This window comes from Belonocnema kinseyi, chromosome 6, assembly GCF_010883055.1.
Source record: "Belonocnema kinseyi isolate 2016_QV_RU_SX_M_011 chromosome 6, B_treatae_v1, whole genome shotgun sequence".
NCBI lineage: Eukaryota > Metazoa > Arthropoda > Insecta > Hymenoptera > Cynipidae > Belonocnema > Belonocnema kinseyi.
The window spans coordinates 11618860-11640862 of NC_046662.1; the positions used below are offsets into that span (position 1 = coordinate 11618860).

At 26.9% G+C, this 22003-nt stretch overlaps 1 protein-coding gene across 1 annotated transcript in view; it reads right to left on the minus strand.

Annotated features, from left to right (window-relative positions):
- The window catches only part of LOC117174850 (cytochrome b561 domain-containing protein 2-like), an 85245-nt gene that overhangs the window by 32329 nt on the left and 30913 nt on the right, over positions 1-22003 (minus strand). Inside the window, exon 3 of the mRNA XM_033364239.1 lies at positions 14358-14837. Coding sequence (XP_033220130.1) covers positions 14358-14837 — 480 coding nt within the window. The remainder of the gene's footprint in view (positions 1-14357; positions 14838-22003) is intronic.

Here is a 22003-nt window from a genome sequence, read left to right on the forward strand (position 1 = left end):
TTTTTAAGAGATTATTCAGAAAACTTCAAAAGATTTTCACATATTTCAAATATGTACAATTAAATTTTCGACAAAAAATTTAATTTTCAATCGAACAGTTGAATTTTCAAACAAAAAGATTAATAATTGACGTTAATGCTTGTCGGTATAATGGTCTAAAAAAAACTTTTTGATTAACAAACGTTCAAAGTTTTCTTGATAAAAAGTTTTTTTTTTCAATCCAGTATATCCCGACAAGCCTTAACATCAATTATTTTCATTCTTACTTGGTCAACACTTACTAACATCAGCTAATTAAAAAATAATAATTCTCAACAAAAAATGTAATTCAAATAAAATTGTTTTTAATTTTAAGTCAAAACAGTGAAAATGAACTAAAACATAATAAATTTTTACAAAAATAAATGAATTTTTAAATAAAAAAGATTTTTAGTCAAGAAATAAAGAAAATTTCAACTAAATTATAATTTGAGGGAAAAAATAGTTTTCAATACAAAATAAAAATATTTAAATAACTTACGAATAATATGTTTAGCACTTCTAAAATTTCTTAATATCTTTTAAGCTAAATCAAATTATTCCAAATATTTTGAAAAACTTTGATATTATAAATACTGCTAATTTAAAATTATTTTAAGCATTTTTTGAAAACTGCTAAATATTTTTAAATTTTGTTACATGCTTAAAAATGTTGAAAATTGCCTTTAACGCTTCCAGATTCTTTTTAGAAAATCGTGAAAATCTTTTACACTGTTCCTAATTTTTTGTGATAACCTCTTAAAATTAATTTTTCAAAATAAAAAACCATTAAAATTTTTTTCAGGAATCTAACAACAATGCTTCACGTATAAGACGTTTAAAAATATTATTCTTTGACTTAATGAAATCATTTATTTATATCAAGCAAAATCGTATCACACAAATAATTTCTTTTAATTAATGTGTTTCAATATTTTTCATAAATTGAAATTAAAATACCTTTTCGGAATTTTTCAACTTAAATTTCATTGTATTTTTTGCTGAATCAGAATGGAAACTGTTAACTCTAAGGATTTTAAGCTCTAGATAAAATAGAAGCACTAAAAGACCTTCGAACAATTCTATTCAGCTAATTGCTTTGTAATCCTAAAACGCTCAATAAACAGTTACAAGGTTTTTTATTTTAAAAATTTATAAAAATGGCTTCTAACTAAAGATCTTAAAATTCATTATATATTTTTAATATGTTTGCGAATGGTATTGACACATGCGTGGTGGCAAAGTAATTGGATTGGATGTGGAATACAATTTTTAATAAACTTGAGAAAAAATATGATTTTTTCAGTGAATTTTCTAGTAATGAAAATGTGGACAAAAATAACAAGTTCATTTTAAACGTTTAATCAATTGCTCTTCAATTTAACTCAAATGATATGTAAATGAAAATATGGATATTTGTCATATAGTCCATTGCGAAATATGAGCAATTAGTAATTTCAAAGGCGATTTTATTGAACAATTTATAATAATAATTGATTAAAAATAAAGTATTTTTATAAATTCTGATCATTCAAAATATAATTAAATTCTTTCAATTATATTTTTCTCTGACAGCCTTTTGTTTTCTAATACTTTTTCGAAAGTTTCACCCGATTTTCTTTTTGTTAAATATAAAATATTGTTTTAACGTTTCTTTTACAGATTCTTCAATATATCGAGGCCCACAAATGATAACCTTTTATTAAATCTTTGAAATTTAAAAAAAAAATAGAAAAATTTTCAATTAAAGGAATGCATTTTCAACTAAAAAGACAAATTTTCTTTAAAAAATTTAAGTCTTCAACCAAAGCACATTGAAATAATGAATTCCATTAATTTATTAACAAGAGTTGCATATTTAACACAAAAAGATGAAATTTCTCCCAAAAGGGATTAATTTTTAAACTTAAAGTGCGAATATTCAAAAACAGTGTTTAATTTTCAACCAAACAAGATTTTTCAGTTTAAAAAGAAAAAATAATCTAAATTGTTTAATTTTCGACAACAAAAACTAGTTTTCTTTAGACCCCTTAAATTTTAAGCCTAAACTTTTTATTTTGCAGTATAGAAAAAGATATGTTAATAAAGTTCTTAACCAAAGAAGATAAAATTTTGAAATAGTTTGATATCCAAAAAAGGGCACATTTTTTTAATCAAAAGAACAAGGAATTTAAAATTTCAATCAGGAAAGATTTTTTAGACAAAAAAGAAAAGAAAATTTAACGAAATTGCAGAAATTTTCAGGTCAACAAAAATAAAATTTCTATAAAGCAGTTAAATTATCCACAAAATTTATGAACACAATGTTTCTACAAAAATTGGAAAGGTTAATTCGTCAGCCAAAACAAAATTTTTGCACCCCAAAGAAGCGATTTTTTAACAGAATAGTTAATTTTTCAACCAAAGATAGTAATTTTCTACAAATCAGTTAAATTTTTAAGTTAAAAGTTCATATTTAACGAAATATGTATTTTGATATTATACTTCAAGAAGTTTTTGTATTTTAAAAAATGTCACAAAAGTTTTTGAATTTCCAAACAAAAAAGACGAATTTTGAACAAAGTAGTAGAATCCTTAACCAAACAAGACTAATTTTCCATCAAAAAAGATTTTCCTTGAATCTTAAGCCCACAAAATATAGATTTAAAGACAAGGTTATCTTTCTACAAAATAGTTTAATTTTTCACTTAAAAAGTGGAATTTTTAACCAAAATTGAGATTGCTAAATTATGAATCAAAAAATCAATTTTCAAAAGCCAAAAAATAAATTTTTCAAAAATAATTTAATTCCCAACAAAAGAGAACGGTTTTTTGAAAAACATTTTGATTTTCAAGCAAAAAAAAAGAAGACCTTTCTTAAAAGCAGTTGAATTTTTTACCAAAAAGTTAATTTTGAACCCAACTGTTGATTTTTCCAGGCAAAAAGATGATTTTTTTCCAAATAGTTGAATTTTTAACCAAAAATCAGAATTTTTACAAGAAAGTTCATTTTCAACTCAATAGTTTAATTTTCTACCGAAAATGGTTTATAAAAAATAGTTCGATTTTCCTATTATGTCGTTGTCAATATTTATTTTGCATATGCACACATTTTGAAAAAAAATTTAATCTGAAGAAATTTAAGGTTTTCGATATGTTGCACTTTCTCTGAAAAATCTTGCATCTAAATCAATCCAAAAAAACATGTATTCAGCACATTTTCAAAACATTCTAAACTGAGAAAATCTATTGTTGTTCACTAGAAAAAACTGAAAACACAAAAAATTCGGTATAATTTTGTAACCTATTAAATTTTTAAATAGCTTTCTAGATGACATTTATGCAATTTTTTTCTATGAATTATTCCTATTATTAGGAGCAGTGTTAACAATTATTTTTAATTAAAATTGATAAATCGATCTTTAAGTTCAAGTAAATCTTTGTAAGTATGAAATAAACAATTGCGAAAATGTTGTATAGAAAAAATATATATTATAAAAAATCTACAACTTTTATATTGGTGACTTTTTCACATAACCTCAAAATGTCAAAGAAAAATGCGAAAACCCGTGTTTTCTTTTTTTTTTTCGTTTTTGATTTTTCATTTTCGCAAAAATAATTTTATTTTGATGAAACTCAATGAAACTATACCTTTTTATGTCCTCAATATTCAGAAAATTAATTTTAATTTAGGATCCAATTTATTTTAAGGCAAAAAAAAATTTTCAATTCGTTATTTTCCTTATTCATCTGAAGCTTCATTATTCGACTTGAATGTTGATAGCGTTCGTGTTCAAAAGTGAAGGTTCTGGTCAAATATAAAAGTAAAGTTTTTTTCGTATTTTCCGCCAAACTGAATGAAGTAATCAGTTTTTTATGATATTTTACAATTTAAACAAATTATCAACATTTCGTGAAAAATGGATTGTTGCACAAGTCACTTTTCCAGGTTTTCCCATTTTTGAGCATGTTCTCTAATTGGGACTATACGTTTCTTTCATTTCATCAGAAAATATATGTCAAAAAAAAAAGTTGAGCCCTGAAAGAACTCTGTACGATGATTTTCTGAAGGACAAATTTCATTTGAAGAAAAAGTATTTTTAAAAAAGTTGAATATTGAGGATATAAAAAGGTATACTTTATTTGAGTTTCAAAAGAAAATTATTTTTGAAAAAATGAAAAAATAAAATACAAAAAAAAGAAGAAAACACGGCTTTTCACATTGTTCTCGGACATTTTGAGGTTATGTGAAAAAGTCACTAACACAGAAGTTGTATATTTTTTTTATAATCTATATGTTTTCAATAAAACACTTTTCCCTCTGACGTCAACTTTCGCCGAAAATAACAATAATACTATTTTCACCCCGTTCATCCCCCTCCCCCTATCAACTCTGCCGCACCCCTGCTCACACATTTTTATTTTTTACATTTATTATGAACTACTTTACTATTTCCAATTCTTCAAGTGCTGTTAACAATTTTCTTTTTTCCAAAGTGTAATTCGCCTGGACTATTTAGTAAATTGTGCTTTTATAAAGGCACTTTACCCAAATACTTTGAATAACCATTTATAATTCAAGGGAAAAGTGGAAAATAACTAGGACACGAAGTGGTCAAATTTTTGGCAATCATCCAAATATTCACATTGCTCGTACAAAGAACTGGTTTTTCTAAAAGATCAATTTCGCACATCTTCTGAATGTCAATTCATCGCTTTCGTTGTCGAGGAAAATTGGTTGGTTTCACGATGTCTGCACATTTTTTATGAAAGAAAGTACAATTTATTATTTTATTTATTATGATTTTGCATTTCTTTTCTTTTTTCATTATTTGTAGCTTTATATTTGCTCTTATTTAAAATGATTGGTTTTCATAATTTGAAGAAAAAATAAGGCCAGACGGTTATTTTTGTCCTCGACCTTGTTTTGTAATTTTTCATAAAAGCACTTAACACCAGGAGTTCTAAAGTTCTAAGGTTAGTTGCCATTCAAGGTAAGATCCTCGCTTTCAAGTTATTATCCTCGTAAACATTATTGCACCCATGGCTCCTTTGTTCGAAATATACGTTTCGTGCACCTACTATCTGGTTATAGTCACTGCCTGTTTGAAGAGGGACTGAATAGACCCAAAAAGTGAGAATAGGCTAATCTCGTATGTAAAAATTATACAAGTTTTGGCCATTAACTTGTTATTTTTATATATAAAACAAAATTTGCCTTAAACATTTGCACTTTGAACCAAAGGGATGAATTTGAAATTGAAATAATGAATCTTCAACGAAGAACAATTGAATTTTCAACAACAACAAAAAAAAAGATTTCTCTGCAAAGTGATTCAACCAAATATTTCAAACAAAATAGTTGAATAATGAAGTAAAGATTAATAATTTTTAACCAAAAAGTTGCACTTTCTTAAAAAAAATTCTACTAAAAGAGATGAATTTTTTAATCAAAAAGATAAATTTTCAAAAAAAAAGTGGAATTTTCTGTGCAGGAAGATTTTATTTGACTATGTTATTTAATATACTCAATTAATCGAATGCGAAAAAAACTTCTTATCGTAAAAGATGGGCTTTGATTATACACTTGATACAATGAGTGTGCTATCATATCAGTTCTATCATAACATAGATACATGACACAGAAAAAAAAGAAGATAAACTTTACATCGATTTCCGACGAGAAATTCTCGGCAACAAAAATTAGCTTCACAGGATAAACTTTACACAAATATCGGTTAAAGTTTCTTTTATTTTTCCATGAGAAAAACGTGTTCCAACAAATTTTATTCTTAGTTTTTTTTTTGAAGAAGTCGTTTATATTAACTTCACTCATCACACAATACAGTAATGATCAAATTTGTTGCAGGGAATTTCTTAGAGGGATAACGTTTTATTAAAACAAATTCGCGTTTTTCAAAACACATGTGTTGTCATGGAAAAACGAAAGAAAATTTAATCGATATTTGTTTAAAGTTTATCCTGTGAAGTTAATGTTTGTTGCAGCGAAGCTTTCATCGAAAATCATTGGAAATCATTGGAAACGGTTTCAGCATAAAGCTTTCGTGACACGTCTCTGAAATTTCCTACAGAAATGTCAAACAGTGTAGGTACAATAACGATTTTGATAGACCTAAAGTTTTTTCTGACATAATGAAAAATGTTAGCAAGTAGCAGGTTAATGTATTCATTAACAATATGACATTGGAATGCTAATGGGATCAAAAGCAATTATATAGAGAACTTGGGATATTTCTAAGAAGCCACAAGGTAGACATTATGTTAGTAAATGAGATCAAATTGGTACCAAAGATAATTTTAATATGGTAAGTTATTCTGTGATAAGAAAAAATAGGGCTAATGCGAAAGCTACTGGAAGTAGCACATCATATTATTATATCATTATATTATCACAGTAAATTCCAGCAATAAATTTGATCTTTAAATTGGATAAAAACACTGCAGCATTATTTCCTAATGTGTTCTGTAAGTGTAGGTAAATGATTTTTTGGTTAAAGCAGTTAATTAAAGTGAGGCCATTTAAAAAAATAATACCGCGAGGATTTTCAAATTTATAAAAGGAAAATTTTTTGGTCAACCTAGACACAGCCGTTTGACATTTCACGTATGTCAAATATTTTCGTCGGATAAATTTTATCATTCGTCATATAAAGCTGCTGCAGAGTTTTTATCAAATTTGAAGATAAAATTTATTCCAGGGGTTTAACGTGATTATGTCATGTAAGTTAAGAATATCGTTAATTATACGGAACTTGCACTAATCACGATTACTACCAAACGCGTTACAATTAAACTTTATTTACAATTATTTACTTATTACTTTGGTTACAATTATTGTTTTTGTTTATACCCCTCCAATATCTAAAATCAATATAAAATACTTAGAGGCAATGTTTAGACCAGGAAATAAAGTCCTTTTATATGGGCTATCTTAATGCTAATCACACCGCTTTGAATTGCAAATTTCGAGGAGCTGTTCACGCAGAAATCAGGAAATCAGGAATTCTGGCTAACAATGATTGTGGCTGGAATAAGGAAGAATTCGTATAGCCCTCCCGCAGACTAACCAGATTTAGCTTCAAACCCCGGGAAAGAACACGTTATTCCCAGAAAGATATTAGCCAATTCGTCTACTTCCTGCTCTTGCAAAAAATTTTAACGAATAATTGGCAACAAAATTTTGAATTTTGAAACACGACAATTATGAGATAATTTATGAGCTCCATGGATTTAATTTTCTATCTTTTTGATTAAAATTATTGCAATCTACCTTAAAAATATAAATTTTTTTTTAATTTGAATGGTACCGCATCAAAAGAGGAAAGCATTAATGCAGGAGTACCCCAAACATCCATCCTGGGCCATTTTTACACTTTCTAATTTATCATAAAAACTACAGTCAAAAATAATAATATACGCTGTTAGAAATTTCTATATGAATTTTCAGAGACGCGTCACTAAAGCTATATGCAGAAACCGTTTCTAAATTTTCCTAAACTGTAACAGAAACTTTATCAACGGTAATTACATAAAACTCAAGTCACATATTTCAGAAAATTCTGTTCTGGTTTAGGAATTTTCAGTTACTGTAACTGAAAATTTCAAGAGGTTAACAAATTTTTTTCGGTTAATTAATTTTAATACAAAACATGTAGTCTATATTTGTTCTGAGAACAAAAAATAGCAAGAAAACATTAGTGAAGTTTATACGTAGGACTTCTTATGTATATATGTTATAATACACGTACACTCATTGTGTCAAGTATATAATCAAAGACCATCTTTAATTATAAGAATTTTTTTCACATTTGATTCTTTGAGTATTTTAAATAACACAGTTCTTCACATATAGGCTTCGCTCGTTTATATTTTCTTACTATAATTTTTATTTTTAAGACACATATAGAGTTCAAATATATATTAAAATTATTCAACCATAAAATATTGTATCTATATATTTAGTGTTTCGAGAAATTTACACACAAAATTTATATAAAATGTTATTTTATTTCTTATAACTAATATTCGTATGTAATTTTTTCTGATAGAATTGAATTTTTAGCTAAAAAATTAATTTGTAGATAAATGGTGAAACTTTAACAAAAAGGTCGATGTTTGAACGAAACTGTTTGAATTTTTAATAAAAAAGGATACGTTTTTTGAAAAAATTGTGGAATTTTTATGCAAATAGTTGCATTTTTATCCAAGAAAGATGCAATTCCTAATAAAATAGATAAACTTTTTAATAAAGACAAATTTTCAAAGAAAAGTAGAATTTTCATCCAATCAAGATTTTATTTTAACTTTTCATAAAGAAATTTGAGTTTTAAATAAGAAAAAAATTGTCTATGAGAATAGTTGCATTTTCTACCTAAAATATGAATGATTAACAAAGCTGTTTAATTTTTGCCAAAAAATATACTTTTTAAAAAAATTATTGAATTTTAAACTGAACCGTTGCATTTTTATCGAAGAGAGATGCCATTTCTAGTCAAATAGATGATTTTTAAAAATAAATAGACAACATTTCGAAAAATGTGGAACTTTCAACCAAAAAAGATTTTAGTTTGACTTTTCAGCATAAAAAAAAGTTTTGAAAAATACGTCAATTTCTTACAAAAATAGTTGAATTCTTAACCTAAAAAGAAGGATTTTGCACACAGAAATTTAAGTTTCACCGGTAAAGGATGTTTTTGCAACAAAAATGTAGAATTTTCAAAAAAATTATAAAATGTGAAACTAAAAAACAAATTACTAACAAGATTATTATACCAAGGTTACTACCAAACTTCATTTTTAATTTTCTCTAACTTCCCACTAACCAATTTTTCATTTTCCCTAGCCATATTAATATTAATATTAATATTAATATAATACCAGAATCTTAAACTGCACTGTTAAAAATTTTTGAAATTCTACAACACATCTACCAGAATTCTACAATACAAGCGTAAGGTAAAATTGCAACCATGATATTAGAATGACGAAATTGCAATACATGTATTGTAAGTGTTGTAAATCGTGAAGTCATCGTCCAGCATTCCAATACATGTATTAGAGCGTTTGTAAGACGAAAATTGTGCACAAGGAAATTACGGAATTAATGGAATTCAAGGAGTTCACATATTTCACCGAATTCAAGAAAATTACAGAATTCACGAAATTTATTTAATTCACGAAATTCATAACATTCGTGGAATTCGCGGAATTCATTGAATGAAAGGAAATCGAAAAAATTGTGGCATTTATGAAATTCACGGAATTCTTGGAATTTACGGAATTCACGGTAAACGCTTAATTTATGGAACTCACGAAATTCACAGAATACGCTTCATTTATGGAATTCACGGAATTCATGGAATTCAGGAAAATAACTGAATTCAAGGAAATCGCGGGTTTGACCGTAATGACAGAAGTTACGCAATTTGAAGAATTCACGGAATTCATATAACACCCAGAATTCAAGGAATTCATGCAATTTTCGAAAATCACGGAATATAAGAAATAGACGAAATATGCAAAATGCATACAAGTAAAAGAATTCTCAGAATTCATGTAACACTCGGAATTCATAAAATTCATTGAATTAAATTGATTAAAGTAGTTCATGGAATTCATTGAATATTATAAATTGCTTAAATTTCTAGAATTCCATGAATTACACTATTTACTTAAACTTCATGAATTAGTTAAATTATGTGAATTTCGTGAATTCCATGAATTCCATGTATTAAATTAATTCCATGAATTCCATGAATTTAATTAATTCCATGAATTCCATGAATTCCATTAATTTAATTAATTCCGTGAATTACGTGAATTTAATTAATTCCGTGAATTACGTGAATTTAATTAATTCCGTGAATTCCGCGAATTTAATGAATTTCGTAAATTATATGAATTCCGTGAATTCCATGAATTTTATGCATTCCATTATTTGCATTAATTGTATGTACTCCAGGAATTTCATGAATTCCGCGAATTTCTTGATTTCCGTAAATTATTTTAATTCCGCGAATTCCTTCAATTCATAAATTGTGGAAATTCCGTGAATTCAATTAATTGCGTGAATTCCGTAAATCGGGCGAATTTCCTCAATTCCCTGATTTTATGGAATTATGTGAATTCCGTGAGTTCGTTGAATTCTGTGAATTTCTTCAACTGTTTCAATTCCGTAAATTCCATGAATTCCTTAAATTCTGGGAATTCCATGAATTCTATTAATTTCGTGGATTCCTTGTATTTCGTACTACAACATTGTGTATTGCAGCGTTACCTTACGTTTCAGAAATAAACTTCCAGTACATATGGTGGAAGTTTCCAACAGAAATTTTTAACAGTGTGTTAACATTTTTAACCTGAAATCTTTTATAAACGAAATAAGACAATTTCAAATTTTTTCTACTTGATAGTTTAAAATCATATGAGTTCTTTGACCTTTACATGTATTTTGTTATTTATATCCCTGACTTTTCCTTGACCAAAGAAATTCCCTAACTTTAAACAAAATTTTTTATACCCTTATTCCTTAATAAATTATAACAAAAACTCTCGAACGCGCAAATTATTACTGATACTGAACCGCCATGCTTCGTCTGCTAGCCGAACGCTCTAGAAACGAAGAGTGCGCATGCCACTGCGCACTTATTTCCATTAAGAGAACTTATATTTCTGTTGCCATTTAGTAATTCTAAGAAACTATTTGTAATTTTTAGAAACTGTTTCTGAAGTTAAATAAAAATTTAGGTATTTTATAATAAATGTTACTGAATTTCGTTCACAGCAACCTGATTTCGTAAATTTCGGTTACTTTAGTATCAAGTCGGAATTTTCCAAACATTTCTAAGAGTGTAGATTTGTTGTGAAGTTAATAATTAATAAAAAATTAACCATTAGGAATTAACCAATCAGAAGCAGGCATTAGTTTGAAAATAATTCATGTGACAACTGAGCGACGAGATATTAAATTTCAGAAAAAATATTTTTTTCCTGAGAATACACGTTACATTATTTTAACTTTCTTTAAATATTTCAAATTCTCTACAATTGTCTTAATTTTTCTGAAGTCTGTGAATTCTTTTGTACACTGTGAATTTTTCTGAATTCTCTAAATTCTTCTTAATTCACTGAATGCTTCCTAATTCTCTGAATTTTTCTGAATTATCCGAAATTTCTCAAAATCTCTGAATTGTTTTTAAATTGTTTAAATTCTCTAAACTATTCTGAATTTTTTGAATTCTCACGATATCAAAAAATTTTTAAACATGATGTTTTTTAACTGTCTTAAAATCGTTATAATACACCTTGAATTATTTTAACTTTTTCGCATATTTTGAATTCTGTAGAATTCAAAAGAATTCTAGAGAATTTTTTAAGTTTTTTTTATCTCATGAAATCTTCACAATACACCATGAATTATTATGCATTTCGTCAAGTTTTTTGTAGTCTCTTAACACTCCTGAATTATTCTGAATTCCCTGGTAACTTTTAGATCGTCTAAAGTCTTTTGAATTCTCTAAAATATTTAGAATTCTTTTGTATTCTTTTTTTTCAATTATCTGAATTCTGATGATATTTTCTGAACTCCTTAAACAATTCTTAATTTTTTTAATTCTCACGAGACCATTGATATTTTCGAAATTTTTTTTATTCTCTTGAAACCTTTATAATACACTATGCATTATTTTGGATTTCAGCAGGTCTTTTGTATTCTCTGAATTTTACTCAATTCTCTGAATTCTTCTCATTTTTCTGAATGCTCATAAATTCTCTGAACTCTTTTAAAGTTTCTGAAACCTTTTAAATTCTATAATTCTTGTGTATTATATTAATCCAGTTGAAATTCTCTAAATTATTTTAAATTTTGGGAATTCGTTTGAAGTCTGAAAATTCTTCTGTTCAGTGTGAATTTTTCTTATTTATCTAAATTATTCGAAATCCTTTCAATTCTCTGCATTTTTCTGAATTCTCTGAATTTCTTTTAGAATTTTCTAAACTCTTCAAACTGTCTGTATTTGCTGAATTCTCGTGACATCGCTCAAATTTTTTAAATGCTTAACAATTGTTTTGAAATATTTTGAATATCCTTTGAGATAATTTTAATTCCTTTGTATCTTTTAGATATTTTTAAGAACAGTTGGTTTTCAAGTAAATAGTTGAACTTTTAAGCCAAAAAAACGAATATTTGTCATAACAGTTTGAACTTTCAACGTAAAAATATTATTTTTTAACAAAAATAGTCAGTTTTATCAAAACAGTTTAATTTTTAATTACCCAAATACATTAATTTTTAACATAATGCCTGAATTTTCAACCAAATATTTACATTTTTTATTATTTTTAAACAAAAAATACTAATTTTCGGAAAAAGTACATTTTCAACCAAATAGTTGTATTTTTTAGCATTTTCAAACGAAAAAGTTCATTTTCGATGAAATTTGGCCTTTTTACTAAAATACTGAAGTTTTTCACAAAATACACGAATGTTCAACACAATGCTTGAGTTTTAATACTGAAATATTAATTTCTAACAAAAAGTTTAATTTCAACCAAATAGTTGAATTTTCTACAATTTTAAACCAAAAAGACGAATTTTCTACAAAAATGATCAATTTCCAACAAAAAACTTAATTTTTGACTAAATTTTCACTTTGTACTCAAATATTTTCATTTTTGATAAAGTACATGAATTTTCAACCAAATGGTTGAATTTTCGTACCGAAAATATTAATTATCCGAGAAAATTTAATTTTCAACCAAATATTTTAATTTTCTACCATTCTCAAACCCAAAATACTAATTTTCAACAAAAAAGTTAAATTTTCAAATCAAAAAGACGAAATTTTTTACAGGAGTTACATTTCTGACAATTAAGTTCATTTTTCACCAAATTTGTACTCTCTACAAAAATACTTGAGTTTTTAACAAAATACGCGAATGTTCAACAAAATGCTAGAATTTTCATACAAATAGTAGAATTTTCATGTTGAAAAAAATTAACTTTCAACAAAAGAGTTAATATTCAACAAAATATTAGTTGAATTTTTCTACCATTTTCAAACCTAAAAGACAGGTTTTTTTACAAGGGAGATAAATTACCAACAAAAAAGTTAATTTTTGACATAATTTTCATTTGCCACCAAAATACTTCAATTTTTAACAAAATCCATAAATTTTTAAACAAATTATTGAATTTTCATGCCGAAAATATTAATTTTTCACGAAAATTTAATTTTCAACCAAATATTTTTATTTTCTACTATTTTCAAACCCCAAAGACTAATTTTTGACAAAAAAACTTGAATTTCAAACGAAAAAGTAAATTTTCAACCAAATAGTTGATTTTTCTAGTATTTTCAAACAAAAAAATACGAATTTTTCACAAGAGTTACATTTCCGACAAGAAAGTTCAGTATCCCCTAAATTTGGACTCTCTGCCAAAATATTTAAGTTTTTACTAAAATACACGAATTTTAAACCAAATGCTTAAATTTTTCATACAAATGACAGAATTTTCATATTGAAAATATTAAATTTCAACAAAAAAGTTAGTTTTCTTCAATTTAATAGTTGAATTTTCTGCCATTTCCAAAACAAAAAGAAGAATTTTCTAACAAAATATTTGAATTTTCCATCCTGAAAGAAACGAATTTGTAAGAAAATAGTACAATTTTTAACGAAAGATGAATTTTCGACAACAATTATTAATCTTTAACCAAATATCTGAACCTTTACAAACAAGGTAAACTTTAGCAAGTAGTTAGATTTTCCAACAGAAAAAAAATTCCAAAAAAATAGTTGAACCCGCTTTAGAATTTTTCTTACCGAAAAAGATGAAGAAGAACCAAAATCAAAATTTTACAGAAAATAAAGAGTGGAATTTTTAACAAAAATGTTTATTATTTTCCAAAAAACTACTAGAACTTTCTACCAAAATAGTTGAATTTTTAATTTACAAAAATTAGATTTGTTGGCAAAAAGAGATCAATTTTGAAACGAAAAAGCCGAATTTTAAACCAAGAAAGAAAGAAAATTTCCACTAAATTGTTGAAATTTCAAACCAAAAAGACGAGTTTTATACAAAACTGTTGCTTTCTCAAATCGAAAATATCATCTTTCAACTAAAAAGTTACTTTTAAGGTCATTTTTCAGTAAATTAGTTCCATGTAACAAGTCAGTATCCAACTCTGATGAGAAATGTGAAAACTGACAAACACAGTATTACTTTAAATGTTCCTATTGTTTAAAATGTACCAATTGTGGCTCAATTTTGTTCCAGTAAATTTTGACGTCAGTTTTTTTTGCAAAATAAAATTTGATATTTTTCTGTTTATACTTACTGCCTGATTGAAGAGAGACCGAATAGCCCCAAAAAGTGAAAAAAGCGTAATCACGTACGTGAAGATTATACAAGTTTTGGCCATCCCCTCTGTTGCATTGTTCTTCATCCATCTTTTTTCAAGACCATACAAAAGTGAAGTCATTCCAATGACAAAACAGAAGACACCCAAAAAGTTGTGGAGAAATTTGAATATCACTGGTCGCAACATTTTTCGCAAACGAAAAGCAAAAAATGCAAAAACTCCCAAAAGTGCCACCAAAATTATGAAGGATACAGAAATAATTCCTGTAATGGCATGGGTGCTTTGAAAATGTTCCTTTTTGTGATTAAATTTTATAGCAACTCCGGCAATGCTCAAAGTTGAGCCTCCCACTTGTAAAATCCAGTGAAGATGCTTGTTAGTCTGACGTGAAAAGAAATTCGTCCAAATATTCTCCTCTGCTATTAGTATTATGGCTTCGGACATCAGAAAAACGTACTGAAAATATAAATATCGAAATCAGAAAAATTAGTTTTGGGTAAGATAATTTGGGAGGGGGGGGGGGGTAGAGTTATGAGATTTTAATCATGTTTAGATTTAACAGATAAAATTGTTCTAATGAAAGATCTTTGAAACTCTTATTTAATCTATTCCCAATTGTTTCTAAGTACAGTCGATATTGGATTTAGTGACCCTGGATTTTGGGTTTCCAAGAATTGAAGTTAATTACTAGAATTGAAGCGGGAGGCTCACGCGTTTACATAGCGAATAAGCACGATAGCGAGCTCGCGCCAACCAGCAGTGGGTCTCCGATGCCCTAAGCCAACTGGACCCGATAGGACTAATGGAATTATTTCAGGTGATCGAATGGACCTGTCTTTGACCTTGACAATAGCACCACCTGACACGCGAATATATATCTCGAAGTAGTATCTCGAATTCATTTGATTAAAAAATGTTATACTGCGGTTTGAAATTAATTGTTTACTAAAAGATTTCTTGTTAATATTAAATTTGAGTTCAAACTTCCTCTGAATAGTTTCAAATTGATGGCGTTGTCGTAGCTACTTAACAGAGATATTCAACACAGAACACAAAGAAGAAGTATTGGATGGACACATGGTAGAACGAAAGGTCCCATCGACTCAAGCATCGGAGTCCCACTGTTGTGTTTTGTAATTTCAAACTGACAAGTGTTGACGTGAGAATGGTGAAAACTGTGTTTTTCATGAACAGTTAATCCAGTATTTATAAAAGGAAGTGATTTTCTGTAAAATAACTTCTTCGTATATCTGGTAATGAAGTTGCGCAATGCATTATGCTCTATGCGCAAAAGTGCGTGTTTCCCACTTTAAGTGTCTTACGAGGTATTTTATTGCTCAAAAGTGATGTGCTTTTGGCCGCTATTTCTCCGAATGGCTTAATCAATTGAGCGAGAGAGTACCTGGACCAATTATTGAAAACAAAGCTCTCGTTTTAAATGAGATGCTCAACGGCCCACATTTATTTTAACGTGTAACAGCAAACTTTCTTTCTAATTAACGTTAAATATTTTGTTTACCCTTGTCTCCGTATTAAAAAAATAATTTAGAAAATATTTTTACCTCGCAATAAAATCCAACGTAAACTCTACACACGCCCCTAATTGTTAACGTGCGGATTCCCTGGATTTAGGGTCGACTTTAGTCCGAAACCCACACTAAATCCAGGATTCACTGTAGTTTTATGTGTTGAATAAACAAAAATACTAGGAGTAAAATTATTTATCAAATAAGTACGACAAAAGAGGACCAGGAATGTTTCAAAAATTCAAACCAGGAACAGTTGAATTTTGAATTAAAAAAAAAAAATTATTTAAAAAATTAACAAATTAGTTTCATTTTTCGCCAAAAAAGATGTTCATTTAAACTAAATAACAATTGAGACCAAAGAAAAAAAAATTTAAACAAAAGAGTGGAGTTTTATACTCAGAAAGATTGATATTCGAATTTTTACGTAAAAAAGATCAATTTTCAACCAAAAATAAAACATTCACATTTTCAGTGAAATCAATTAATTTTCATTGAAAAAAGCCATTTTCAATCAAATAGTTAAATTTTGAACCAATAAAATAAATTGTCAACTTAAATTATGAATTTTAAACTAAAAAATTAACTCTTAGCCAAAGAGTTGAATTTTCTATCAACAAAAGTTTTTCAGTCAGTAAATTGAAAAATGCATTTAAGAGGTAGAGTTTTTAAGCCAAAAAGACGAATTTTCTTCGAAGAAAAATTTTTACCAAGAAAGGTAAATTTAAAGTAAATGAATTCCTAACCAAATAAATGAATCTTCAACCTAAAAAACAATTTCGAACTAAAAATGGAAAACCTACTTAAATTTTTAGTTGAACTTTAACCACAAAAGACTTTTCGTAAAATATAGAAAAAAATTTGCTTCTATAAAAGACGGAATTTGGAACTAAAGCGACCAAATTATCTATAAAATAGTTAAATTTTCAATAAGATAATTAAATTTTTAACCGAATATTTTAATTTTCAATTAAAAAAGGTCAATTTTCAACCAAAAATAAAATATTTGAATTTTTAGTGAAAGAAATTAATTTTCATTGCAGAAAATTCTTCGTCAAATAATTTAATTTTCCATCAAGAAAGATTTTTGAACCAAATAATAAAAAATTTAATTTGAAAGGCTAAATTTTTAAGCCAAAAGGACTTTAATTTAAACAAAAATGACTTTTTACAAAGATCATAAATCTGTAACCAAAAATACGAACTTTAACCAAAAACGTTATTTTAACTAACACAGAAAATATTTAACCGAAAATGGAACAGTTAAATTGTAAATTAAAATTAATTAATTATTTTTTAACAACGAATTTTTAACAAACTACTTACATTTTTTAACCAAAGGAAGAAATCTTCGTAAAAAATAAATAAATGTTGACGAAACCAGTTTAAATTTCGAAAATTAGTTCAGTTTTCAACAAAAAAATCATTTTATAGATAATAATAAAAATCGCACTTAAAAGATTGAACTATTAAGCCAAAAAATGAATTTTCTACAAAACTGTTGAATTTAAAAACCCAAATGATGACCTTTTAAAAAAATGTTATTGTTTCAACCAAACAACATTGAAATTTTAAATTAATAACAAAAAATGATTTTTAAATAAGAAACAATTCATTTTTTAAATTAAATTTCAATAAAAGAGTTAGAATTTGAACTTAATATTTTTTTCGGAAATGTAATAAAAAATTTAATGCAAAATGTTGATTATTTTATACGAAAACGATTTTCCTACCAAACAATTGAATCTTCAAACCGCAAATATAGATTATTCACGAAAAAGTTTCATTTTCAACCAAATAGTTGAATTTTCTACTTGATAAAAATTTCATAAAAATAACCTACGTCATTTGTGCATAACCTTGTACTTACAAATTCGAAAGAAATTGGAGAAACGTGCCTATAAATTCTACATGATTAATATTAAGACAAAATATGTACCAGTGTTCTCGAAATAATTTTATTTAACGTAGTTTTCTCATAATTATTATTTATTTCAATTATAAATTTTTAGTCGATAATTACTGTCGAATCTGGATTTAATTATTTTGAAATTAATTTTTCCGAAAATTGACGCCTCATTGCGCGGATTGGTTAGAGGAGCAGCGGAGGATGTGCGGTGTTCAATCAAGCGTGGTGAAACAACCAATCTTCCCAAAAATAATTTGTTTATTATAGCTTTTTTAAAATTATTGTTTATTTTAATAATTTTCCTTATTTTTTTGTACAGATTTTAATTTTGAATGTGGCGTTCACAAGTTCGAAAGGCAATTTTAAGTAAAAAATATAACGAACGGCATTGAAAAAGTTCATTAAATTGAGAACTAGTTTGAAAACTGAATTTCTAAATTACTTTTAAGGCCGAACGAAATTGTATATAAACGATAGTAAAAATGTATACAAAATTCAAATTTCGAGAAATTTTAAAATAAATCAAAGTAATCGAAATGTGAAAAATGCTCGAAACATTGTTTTTTAGTAAAATATTTGGAAAATAATTCTTCGCTTTGCATGAGCAATATACGTGTTTTAAAAATGAAAATTCATTGGGTTTATTAACTTTTTTGTGAGCCTGGAACTGAAATCCTGAGTTTTTTTATCTAGCGAAGTGGAAGCGAAGTTTCATTCTGATTTCTGTTTTTAATTAACTTCCATTCGATCATCTTTCCAATTGAAAACGCCAACCTATTGCGATTCACTGACCTTGATTGAAGTTTAAATAAGCAAGATGCTTTTAAATTATACAATTAAGTGATATTAAAAAATAAATTTAATTCTTCAATACAAATTTTTTCATTTATAATAATTATCTTCGAATTCATTTATTTCGTAATACTTCATCACTGATTTTCAAGATATTCATTCTCAATCCAGAGAGACAAATTTTCTATGAAACAGTTCAAATCGCATTGAAACTGTATTTGATTATGATTAGTATTTTAAAATACAAATTTAAAGAAATTATTAATAGTGCTTTCAAATAGTGTTTTCAATATTACACTTTTTATTTTTAAACAAGAAGTACGAAGTTTCCAACAAATAGTTGAATTTTTAACTAGAAAAGATTTTTTTAAACCAAAAAGTGGATAGTAAAAATCTTGAGTTTAAGAAATAAATTTAAAAAAGCGAATTCTCCAAAAAAGAAATTATTAAAATTCAGCCAATAACAGTTAAATTTTTAATCTAAAAGGACGTCATTTTCAGAAAACAGTTGAATTTTCAACCTAAAAAGTTAAATCTTCAAAAAAATGGCTTATTCTTTAACCAGAAAAATAGACAAATTTGAACCAAGAAAGAGAAATTTTAAACCAAATAGTTCAATTTTTAACTTAAAAAAAATTATCAACCAAATATTGAAAAGTAACAATTTTTAGTTTACAAAATTCATTTAAAGAAAAAGCTAATTTTCAAAAAAGAAAAGATTAAAATTCAACCAAAAATAGTGTAATTATCAACGCGAAAAGTTAAATTTTCAACAAAAAAGTTTATTTAAGCGAGAAAGATAGATGAATTTTTAACCAAGAAACATGAGTTTTGAACCAAACAGTTGAATTTTCAACTAACAAAAAAATATTCAACCAAAATTGGAGTAGTAAAAATCTTCAGTTTAAAAATTAATCAAAATACGCGAATTTTTGAACAAATAGTTGAATTCCGAACCAAATATACAAACTTTGAACTTCAAAATTAATCTTCAACCAAACAGTTTAATTTTCTACCAAATGGCTACTTTTTTAACGAAAAAATACGATTTTTTCAACAGAATAGTTGTATCTTTAACTAAAACAGATCATTATTCAACCGAACTATTGAATTATTAACCGAAAAAGCATTAAAGATTAAATTTCTATGCAAAAATATGAGTTTAAAAAAATACAATAATTGTCAGTTTGATTGTTGATTTCTAACAAAAAAGACGAATGGCCAACAAAATAGTTTCACCAAAGTTTGTAAATTCTTAACCACAACTGATTTATTTCTAACCTAACAATTACATTTTCAAACAAGAAGGATAAATTTGCAATTTTTAGCAAAAAAAGACAAATTTTCAACAAAATATGTACATTCTCAGTAAAATTGTTGAATTTTTATCTGAAAAAGATCATTTTTAAATTATAAATATCACTTTCTAACAAAATGTGAAATGGTTTGCAGTTAAAAACAAATTAATTTTTAGAAACAAAACAAAAAACGATTTTTTAACGAAACTCTTACATTTTCAACATAAGAAATCAATTTCCAACGAATGAAATTAATTTAAAAAAAATAGTTTATTCTTAGACCAAGTAGTTGAATTTTTGATCAAAGCCGATGAATTCTAAACGAAAAATTTAATACCTGATACTTTTACCAAAAATATTTTAATTCTAACGAGAAATTTTACACCTTTGAGAGTTGGTGATTCAAAATTATTAAATTTTTTAACACTTTCAATTTCATAATATTCCAATTTTAAATGTTGAGCTTTTGTTTTGGTTCAATTTTATATTTTTGTTTAAATACGTAACTGCTTGGTTTAAAGATTTACCTATTTTGTTGAAAATTCATTTGTAACATTTTCTTTATTTATAAGTTTTAGTTTGAAGTTTTGCAATTTTGAGTGCTTCTGATAAAAAAATTCAATTTTAAACACTTCCAATTTGTAATTGTTCAATTTAAAACGACTTTATTTAGAAACAATAGGGTTCAACTACTTTTTATTTAAGTCGAAATATTGTACTTTTTCAAAATTGTAGATACGTATTTTTTTTTTAATTTCAAACGCTTTCAATTCGAATTTATTAAATTATAATAAATGTTTAAAAATATTTTAGAACATGATTTACAAAAATTTCTTATATATTAGATTTTTAAATTGCTTATACTTTTAATATTAGAAAATGAAAACCAGGTGCATAATCACTTGCTTTCCGCTTGCATTAACTACTAGTTTTTATAGAATAACCAAACTCATTGAACATGGTTGATCAAGGAAAATATGAAAAATATACACGAGGTAAAAAATCTCACTTTTGTAATGAATCTAACTCTTCTCAACGGAGTCAACAATATTTACGAACATTAAGCAAATGAGAAAAGTGGATTAACTCTTCCAAATCGGTGGATCTGTGCGGTATAAAAATATCTAAATATTCATCATGCAATGCAGCTATCGATTTTCAACTGCTTTCCCACATAAAAAGCAGTTTGGTTTATCGACAAACTGTCACTTCATTGAGTAATTATTTTTACCGCTTTATGCTTTTATGGCTTTAAATTATTCTGTAATCTTCAAAGCTTTTGAATATAATATCGACTAATTAGTAAAAAGTCTTTGTTTTTGAATCTGGACAAATATGTTCATCAACTCGCTTAACCTTACAGACAAACAGTCGACAACGCTCTTCAGCATTTTAGTAATATTACCATCCACATCAGCAAACTGACCATTATTCGATTTTCTAATAATAGCTCTATTATCAGAGGGGCAAGTTATGAGTCGTCCACAAGCTACGAATAAATTTTGGGCTCTTTTTACTCCTCCATTTCCCGTTGTTCACCACAGTTTTGTTACACACCACTCTTCAGAAATTCAGCAGCAATGCCATCCACATCAGCAACCTTACCATTATTCGATTTCCTAATTACTATTACTCTCAGAGTGACAAGTTAAGGGTCGTCCATAAACTACAGTTCCAATTTTCGGATATTTATCCCCCCCCCCACCCTCAACCCCTTCCGCCAACAACCATAATTTTGTTTCACATCGGTCTTCCGCATTTCAGCAGAAATACCATCTACATCAGTAACCTAACCATTGTTCGATTTCCTAATTATAGCTCTATTCTCAGAAGGACCAGTTAGGAGTCGCTCATAAACTACGTAACCAATTTTAGCTTCTCCCTCCATCATTAAAAATCATATTTTGGTTTTACACCACTCTTAAGTATTTCAGCAGTAATGTCATCCATATCAGCAAACTTAACATTATTCGATATGCTAATTATGTCTATTCTCAGAGTAACAAGTTAAGGGTCGTCCATAAAACACGGTTCTAATTTTTGAATACCCCCCCCCCCAAACCATTCTTTTGTATCACATCGTTCTTCAGCATATCA